Here is a 10000-nt window from a genome sequence, read left to right on the forward strand (position 1 = left end):
GGTGGTAGATGGGGAGGGGGGGGGAGGGGTAGTGTGTGCGTACGTATCTGTAATTCCTTCCCTTACCCACCCACCACCACCCCTCCCTCTACACCCCCTACCTACCTACCTACCTACCTACCTACCTATCTATCAACCTATCAACCTACCTACCTACCTACCTACTAACCAACCTACCTACCTACCTATCTACCTCCCTACCTACCAGCCTACCTACCTACCAACCAACCTACCTACCTACCGACCGACCACCCTACCTACCTACCAACCTATCTACCAACGTACCAACCTACCTACCTACCTACCAACCTACCATCCTACCTACCTACCAACCTCCCAACCTACCTACCTACCAGCCAACCTACCTACCTTACCTACCTACCTATCCCTACTATAATGGCGTATTTTGATTGTGTTTTTTTTTTTTTTATTGGTATGTTTTTTGGGTTTTTTTGTTTTTGTTTTGTTTTTGCTCATTTTCGCTTGTTTAGCTTTATTTCCGTTACACTCAAAAAAATTTCAGTTTTGTCTTGCCTTGCCTTGCCTTGTCTTGTCTTGCCTTGCCTTGCCTTGCCTTGTCTTGCCTTGCCTTGCCTTGCCTTGCCTTGCCTTGTCTTGTCCCCTCGCTGACTGTTCCTCCACTCCTCCCTCCCTCTCCTCACCACTGTCTGGTCAGTGCATGCTGTGTCTCGCTGCAGGGCGCGCCTGGCCACGCCCCCTTTAACCCTCTGTCTTCTGTCCTTTTCCTTTCTTCTCTCCCCCCCCCCACGCCCCCTCCACCTGCACACACCCTTCCTTCCTGCCCTCTCCCTCTCCTGAACCCCCCCCCCCCACCCCCCCATCTCCCTGCAGTCGTGTCTCGTTGCAGAGCACCTGGCCACGCCCCCTTTAACCCTCTGTCTTCTGTCCTTTTCCTTTCTTCTTTCCCCCTCCCCACCCCACCCCCTCCACCTGCACACCCTTCTTTCCTGCCCTCTCCCTCTCCTGAACCCCCTCCACCCCCCCCACCCCCCATTTCCCTTGCAGTCGTGTCTCGTTGCAGAGCACCTGGGCGCGCCTCTGGAGAAGTATTTCCGGCGGTACAGCAGCAAGGTGCGGATCGTCAGAGCGCCAGAGAGAGGGGGCCTGACCCGGGCCCGCCTGCTTGGGTTCAAATCCGCCCCGCCCACTTCCGACATCGTGGTCTTCCTGGATTCTCACATTGAGTGCATGACTGGTGAGTCACCCCAAATGAGAAAAGTAAAGATGACATCGACGGACACGACTAACCACCAAGTTTGTTACTTAGTTTAACTCACTCAGTACGGCCAGTCCTCTCTTCTCCTCTACACAGACCCCTCGGATGTCCAGTGGGTGTCTGAATGACCCAACCTTTAGCTTCCGTCGTCAGAATTGTGGTATTCTTTGTCAACATTCACTTCTTCAGTATAAGAGCCTTCCACTTGCAATATTTTGATGATGGTAACTGGGGTGAAACGCTGTTAACGTCGTCTCTTTCGCCGTTCGTATGGAGAGAGTTAACAAATAGTAAAGAGTGGTAACTCTCTCCATTCACAAGGTACACAACTTCAAGTCAGTGCTGTTTACGCTACCAATTCAGCTAGCACACAGGTAAATAAAAGTACATTGGAACAAACCCAGACACTTCCTCAAAAAAGGAAGCGCCGGGCCTGTCCTTATACCGATCATTTGACATGTGCACACAGCAGCAAAGACAGAAGAAATGTACAAACACAAATTATCTTTTATTCAAGACTGGCATAGCCTCTTTCATCCTGAACAGACCACACAGAACACATGGACAATACAGAACAAACATTGCGTAAGCAGCACTGACTTGAAGTTGTGTACCTTGCGAATGGAGAGAGTTACCACTTTTTTTACTGTTTGTTAATCATTTCATCTCCTGGCCTCATTATTTGTTAGTTACTTAGTTAGTTAGTTAGGCAGGTAGGTAGGTAGGTAGTCAATGAGTTGGTTGGTTGATTGGTTGGTTAGTTTATTAGTGAGCTAGTGAGTGAGATAGTGAGTGAGTGAGTGAGTGAGTTAGTAATCTGTGTTTTATTTCATCCTGGCATGAGCAATGCTTTGTGTTATCATGGCATGAGCAATGAGCAATGCTTTGTGTTATCCTGGCATGAGCAATGCTTTGTGTCATCCTGGCATGAGCAATGCTTTGTGTTATCCTGGCATGAGCAATGCTTTGGGTCATCCTGGCATGAGCAATGCTTTGTGTTATCCTGGCATGAGCAATGAGCAATGCTTTGTGTCATCCTGGCATGAGCAATGCTTTGTGTCATCCTGGCATGAGCAATGCTTTGTGTTATCCTGGCATGAGCAATGCTTTGGGTCATCCTGGCATGAGCAATGCTTTGTGTTATCCTGGCATAAGCAATGCTTTGGGTCATCCTGGCATGAGCAATGCTTTGTGTTATCCTGGCATGAGCAATGAGCAATGCTTTGTGTTATCCTGGCATGAGCAATGAGCAATGCTTTGTGTCATCCTGGCATGAGCAATGAGCAATGCTTTGGGTCATCCTGGCATGAGCAATGAGCAATGCTTTGGGTCATCCTGGCATGAGCAATGCTTTGGGTCATCCTGGCATGAGCAATGAGCAATGCTTTGGGTCATCCTGGCATGAGCAATGAGCAATGCTTTGGGTCATCCTGGCATGAGCAATGAGCAATGCTTTGTGTCATCCTGGCATGAGCAATGAGCAATGCTTTGTGTCATCCTGGCATGAGCAATGAGCAATGCTTTGGGTCATCCTGGCATGAGCAATTTAGCAATGCTTTGTGTCATCCTGGCATGAGCAATGAGCAATGCTTTGTGTCATCCTGGCATGAGCAATGAGCAATGCTTTGTGTCATCCTGGCATGAGCAATGAGCAATGCTTTGTGTCATCCTGGCATGAGCAATGAGCAATGCTGTGTCATCCTGGCATGAGCAATGAACAATGCTTTGGGTCATCCTGGCATGAGCAATGCTTTGGGTCATCCTGGCATGAGCAATGAACAATGCTTTGGGTCATCCTGGCATGAGCAATGCTTTGGGTCATCCTGGCATGAGCAATGAACAATGCTTTGGGTCATCCTGGCATGAGCAATGCTTTGGGTCATCCTGGCATGAACAATGCTTTGTGTCATCCTGGCATGAGCAATGCTTTGGGTCATCCTGGCATGAGCAATGCTTTGTGTCATCCTGGCATGAGCAATGAGCAATGCTTTGGGTCATCCTGGCATGAGCAATGCTTTGGGTCATCCTGGCATGAGCAATGAACAATGCTTTGGGTCATCCTGGCATGAGCAATGCTTTGTGTCATCCTGGCATGAGCAATGCTTTGTGTCATCCTGGCATGAGCAATGCTTTGGGTCATCCTGGCATGAGCAATGCTTTGGGTCGTCCTGGCATGAGCAATGCTTTGGGTCGTCCTGGCATGAACAATGCTTTGCGTCGTGAGCAATGTTTTGTGTTATCCTGGCATGAGCAATGCTTTGTGTTATCCTGGCAATAGCAATGAGCAATGTTTTGTGTCATCCTGGCATGAGCAATGCTTTGTGTCATCCTGGAATGAGCAGTGCTTTGTGTCATCCTGGCATGAGAAGTGCTTTGTGTCATCCTGGCATGAGCAATGCTTTGTGTCTGTACGGAGATCAAGCATCGTTTGTTTTATCTTCATTTCTCCTTCTTTTTTTCATAAAAAAATGTACATCAGATGTGGTGAAGTGTATATCTGGATCAGTCTGCGCACTTCCATGAAAGTGATTCAGTAGCTTTGTTCTTTTTGACTCACTTGTGTAAACAAAGTGAGTCTATGTTTTAACCCGGTGTTCGGTTGTCTGTGTGTGTGTGTGTGTGTGTCCGTGGTAAACTTTAACATTGACATTTTCTCTGCAAATACTTTGTCAGCTGACACCACATTTGGCATAAATATAGGAAAAATTCAGTTCTTTCCAGTCATCTTGTTTAAAACAATATTGCACCTCTTGGATGGGCACACAAAAAAATAAAAAATGAAGCCTAATTATATGCAAACTGCATTTACTGTTATATTTATATTTTTTATATTCTCTAAACTTGGCACTTTGATTTGATATTCTGACACAACAACAAGAGCAGTCATTAATATCATTTTTTTTTTTTATTCAAACAGGAACTTCTTTTGCTAAGCATGGAAGTTTTATTTATTTCGCAAACGTTTTGGTGCAGATAGTAAAAAAAGGGAAATTACTCTGTAATTAATGCTAGGGGACTTAATTTGCCACAAGTGAGTCTTGAAGGCCTTGCTTCTCTTGTTTATATGTTTGTTTCGATTTCAGGCTGGTACGAGCCATTGGTGATGCCCATTGTGAAGGACTACCGTGCTGTTACGTTCCCTGTCATCGATACCATCAGTGATCAGAACTTGTACTATCACTTCCTTCCGGTGTGTGTGTGTGTGTGTGTGTGTGTGTGTGTGTGTGTGTGTGTGTGTGTGTGTGTTTAGCATCATCACCGTCATCATCGTCATCATCATCAACATTACAATCACCACCAACAACAAGAGCAATACCACCACCACCACCACTTCCGCCACCACCACCAACAACACGCCATCACCATATTCATCGCCACCACAACAACAACAACTCACCCTCACCATATTCACAACCACCACCACCACAACAACAAACCATCACCATATTCACAACCACCACCACCACCACCAACAACAACAACAACAACACACCATCACCATATTCACCCCCCCACCACCACCACAACAACACACCATCACCATTTTCACCACCACCACCACCAACAACAACAACACAGCATCACCATATTCACCACCACCACAACCACGACGACCGTCACCACTACCGCCAACAACACCAACACCAACACCAACACAAACAACTCCACTACCACCACCACCACTATCACCAACAACACCGACACCATCATCACCACCACCACCACCACCACCAACAAATTCACCACCACCTACAACAACACAAACAATATCACCATCACCACCACCACCACCACTAACAACAGCAAAAAATTCACCACCACCACCAACATTACAAACATCACCATCACCACCACTACCACGACCACCACCACCAACAAATTCACCACCACCTACAACAACACAAACAATATCACCATCACCACCACCACCACTAACAACAACAACAAATTCACCATCACATACAACAACACAAACAATATCACCATCACCACTACCACCACTAACAACTGCAACAACAACAAATTCACCACCACCTACAACAACACTAACAATATCACCATCACCACTACCACCGCTAACAACTGCAACAACAACAACAAATTCACCACCACCTACAACAACACTAACAAATTCACCACCACCACCACCATCAAAAACAATATCACCACCACCACTAACAACAACAACAAATTCACCACCACCTACAACAACAACAACATCACCGACACAATGACATTTGCGACACCACCAGTGACATCACCGCCAGTAATAACAGCATCACCATTTCCACCACCACCACCACCACCACCACTAGCAACAGCAACAGCAACAACAACGACAACATCACCACCTTCACCATCACCACAATAACACCGATTACACCACCAACAACAACTATAACATCATCATCACCACCACCACCACTAACCCCAACACCACCACAACAACAACATCATCACCACCACCACCACTAGCAACACCACCACAACAACAACATCACCACCACCACCACCACCACCACCGCCGCCACCACCAACACAAACACCACCACAGCAACAACAACACCAGTTACACCACCACCAACACAAACACCACCACCACAACAACACCAGTTACACCACCACCACCGCCACCACCAACACCATCACCACAACAACACCACCAGTTACGCCACCACCACTACAACAACAACAACAACAGCAGCTACAACACTAGTTACACCAACACCACCACAACAACACTAGTTACACAACACCACCACCACCACCACAAGCACAACAACAACAACAACACCAGTTACACCACCACCACCACCACCACCACAACAACAACAACAACAACAACACCAGTTACACCACCACCACCACCACAACCACCAACACCACCACCACAACGACAACACCAGTTACACCACCACGACCACCACCACCACAACAACCAACCAGGCAGTACATACGTTGGACCTGATCTGACTGCAGTGGACCATGATTGGAGGGCTGGATATCAGCTCGCTCACCTTCACCTGGTTCTCCCGTGAAAACCGCTCCCCGGACAAAACCGAGCCTGTCCCGTGAGTATAGTATAATTTAGTATAGTATAGAATAACGGAGTACAGCAGAGCATTGCTTGCGTTGTGTTGCATTGTGTTTTGTCGCGTTGCGTTGCGTTGCATTGTACTGAAAAAAAAAAAAAACGATTAAAGAAATAGATAAAACAGACAAATGGATAAATAGGTAAACATACAAATAAACAAGCAAATAGATAAACGAATTATAAAGGAAAAAAAAAGTATATACATATATACATACATAAGTTTCAGGTTCAGTTTCTGAAGTAGGCGTTACCACGTTCGGACAAATACATATACGCTACACCACATCACAGATGCCTGACAGCAACATAACCCAACGCTCTTAGTCAGGCCTTGAGTGTATGCTTATATATTTGTGTACCTATCAGAGTAGATTTCTTTTCACACACTTTTGCCAGAGGACAACACTCTCGTTGTCATGGGTTCTTTATTCAGTGCGCCAAGAAAGTACTGCACACGGGACCTCGGCTGATCGTCTCATCCGAAAGACTAGACGCTCAGTTTGATTAACAGTCAAACTTGGGAGAAACGGATTCGAACCCACACCTTCACGGACTCTCTGTATTAATAGCTGAGCGTCTTAACCATTCTGCCACCTTCCTCCGCTGAATAAGTAAATAGATTATTGAAAGGGAGGCAAATCCCACTGACAAAATGTCCAAAATATCCACCCAACTAAAAGAAAGAAAAGGAAAGAGGAACAAAAAGTGAGAATTTAGCGCCTGCGTCCAGAGATACTTGTTTAATGCATATGCAGACACACACACACACACACACACACACACACACACACACACACACACACACACACACACACACACACATCACTTTGATATTAGGATGTGTTTGTTACAGTTGTCTCCGATTGAATAAAACCAATTGTTTTGCAGATGAATTTCGTGATTGCTGATCCTGTTGGCACAATAACATGTCTTTCTATTTCCACTATGACTTAATTTTTTTTAAAGCAAAAAAAGCAACAACAAAAAAGCACATGCCAGCTTAAAGATTAAGAATATTTCACGGGAGGTATCATGCCATTATTGATCAATATCATCGGATCTGGCCTACCATTTATGGATGTCTTATACAAGAGGCGACTCAAAAAGTTATTTATTCATTCATTTATTTATTTACTATTTATTAGTTTATTTATTTATTCATTTATCTATTTGTTCATGTATTTATTTGTATATATATATATATATATATATATATATATATATATATATATATACATATATATATATATATTCATGTTTTTTTGATAGTCAGTCGTGTTCGGCCATGACCATCAGAACAGCAGAGGAGGTAACTGCTGTCCCGACTATCTGGGCTAGAATTTGATTGCAACAAATGGGGAGTGTCTTGCCCAGGTTACATCCCCACTCTCTCGGCCAAGTGGGTTTTAGGACAGTCGGCGTTGGGGATGGCTCCCAAAGGCCAACTAACCCCCAAGGCTGCAGCACTAAGAGCCAGTGCAGTTTTGCCTCCCAGTTTCAGAGTCATAGTCCTTTGCAAAAGACTAAGCTGTGAATGATTTCCCACTGTAATAAAGTTCATAATCCAGAATGAATGACACCCAGCATTGAGATATTCTTCTGATGTTTCCTTCGGGACGTCGGTTCAGAACTAGAACCAGTCGCTTCGCATATAGATTCTTCCCAAAGCAGTCAAAGAACATATCTATTGAACCAAACCAGAGTCAGTAATTCAGAACCGATACAATCAGCACCTTCTCATTGTATGCCACGTTATCATCCCCTTGTGCAATGTGAAAAGTGTGGCGTACATTCAAGACAGTATCAGCATCAGTATCAGTAGCTCAAGGAGGCGTCACTGCTTTCGGACAAATCCATATACGCTACACCACATCTGTCAAGCAGATTCCTGACTAGCAGCGTAACCCAACGCCCTCCCCCCTCCTCTGTGTGTGTGTGTGTGTGTGTGTGTGTGTGTGTGTGTGTGTGTGTGTGTGTGTGTGTGCTAAGTTAATAAGTTCTGAAAGACTGTGCCTAATCACATTGCCACTGCAGGAAGCAGGAACACCCAACTTCTTAAAACAACAACAAAAACTCAACACATTGAATGGGAGGACTATAACTCTCAGATAGATTTCTCTATCAGAAGCTGGCTATAACATCAGCAAAATGAATGCGTACACAGAATACGTGCAGATAACAAAGAATACAACAAACAACAACAAAACAAACATATTCATTGTACATATTCAGGCTGAAGAAGGCTGTAACACGACTCATAATCAGATACAAACCATTGGACGTATTTTCCCTCTTTTTATAATTCCTTTTTTTCCTTTCCATTGGACAGTATCAATATCAGTAGCTCAAGGAGGCGTCACTGCGTTCGGTCAAATCCATATACGCTACACCACATTTGTCAAGCAGATGCCTGACCAGCAGCGTAACCCAACGCGCTGAGTCAGGCCTTGAGAAAAAAAGTAAAAAAAAAGAAAAAAAAAGAATAAAACATAAAAATAAATAACAATAAGAATAAATAAAATAAAATAAAAATAAATAAATTGGGCAGAATTATAACAAAGAATGTGATTGGCTGATACACAGATCTCCCACAATGCCCGGCGGGTTATTCGCCATTTCCCGTCGTTGGTTTGAAGAGCTGGGAACGTATGACCCGGAGCTAGTCTACTGGGGAGCAGAGAACATCGAACTCTCCTTTAAGGTGCGTGTGTGCTGGTCAAAACCAAATCAACGTCATCGTCATCGATATTGTTCTTGCCATCGTCATCGTCGTCGTCGTCGTAGTCGTCGTTGTTTAATAATAATAATAATAATAATGGTATTTATATAGCTCTGAATCTTGTGCAGAGACAAATCAAAGTGCTTTCGCACCAGTCATTCACACGCAGGCATAACTCTAAAACTGTAGAAACTAAAGACAAGGAAGGGCAGGCAAGGGAGGCTATTTTGGGAAGAGGTGGGTTTTAAGGCCAGACTTGGAAGAGCTGAGTGTGGAGACTTGACGAAGCGAAAGACGAAATTCATTCCAATCGCAGGGTCCAGAGACAGAGAAAGAACGGCGGCCAACAGTCGAGTGTTTGAATCTGGGTATGCGTAAACAGTGTGGATCCGAAGCCGATCGTAGTGAGCGAGATGGAGTATAGAGGTGAAGGCAGCCGCAGAGATAGGAAGGGGCAGTTTTGTGAATGCATCTATAACATAGAGTGCTGATCTTGTACTTTATTCGGTGTGAGACAGGGAGCCAGTGGAGATGTTGCAAAAGAGGAGTGATGTGCTCAGATCTTTTCTTTCTGAGGGCGAGTCGGGCAGCTGTTGCTGTTGTTGTAATCATCATCTTCATCATCATATCATCATCATCATCATCATCTCTTCTTCTGTGTTCGACGGCTGCAACTCCCGCGTTCACACGTTTCATTGAATGAGTGAAGTGATCTTGCGCACAGGAGGGCATTCTTCTTCTCCTCCTCCTCCTCCTCGTCCTCCTCCTCCTCCTACTACTGCTGCTGCTGCTGCTGCTGCTGCTGCTATTTCTTCTACTACTACTACTACTACTACTGCTGCTGCTGCTGCTGCTGCTGCTGCTATTTCTTCTTCTACTACTACTACTTCTTCGACTACTACTACTACTACTACTGCTGCTGCTGCTTCTTCTTCTCCTTCTACTACTA

General features: G+C 44.9%; 1 protein-coding gene across 1 annotated transcript in view; it reads left to right on the plus strand.

Moving 5' to 3' along the window:
- LOC143278037 (polypeptide N-acetylgalactosaminyltransferase 5-like) overlaps positions 1-10000 on the plus strand; it is a 27981-nt gene that overhangs the window by 5814 nt on the left and 12167 nt on the right. The window contains exons 4-7 of the mRNA XM_076583049.1: positions 1043-1216; positions 4321-4427; positions 6218-6309; positions 8916-9033. Of these exons, the coding sequence (XP_076439164.1) occupies positions 1043-1216; positions 4321-4427; positions 6218-6309; positions 8916-9033 (491 nt within the window). The remainder of the gene's footprint in view (positions 1-1042; positions 1217-4320; positions 4428-6217; positions 6310-8915; positions 9034-10000) is intronic.

Source organism: Babylonia areolata, chromosome 35, assembly GCF_041734735.1.
Source record: "Babylonia areolata isolate BAREFJ2019XMU chromosome 35, ASM4173473v1, whole genome shotgun sequence".
In the NCBI taxonomy this organism is placed as follows: domain Eukaryota; kingdom Metazoa; phylum Mollusca; class Gastropoda; order Neogastropoda; family Buccinidae; genus Babylonia; species Babylonia areolata.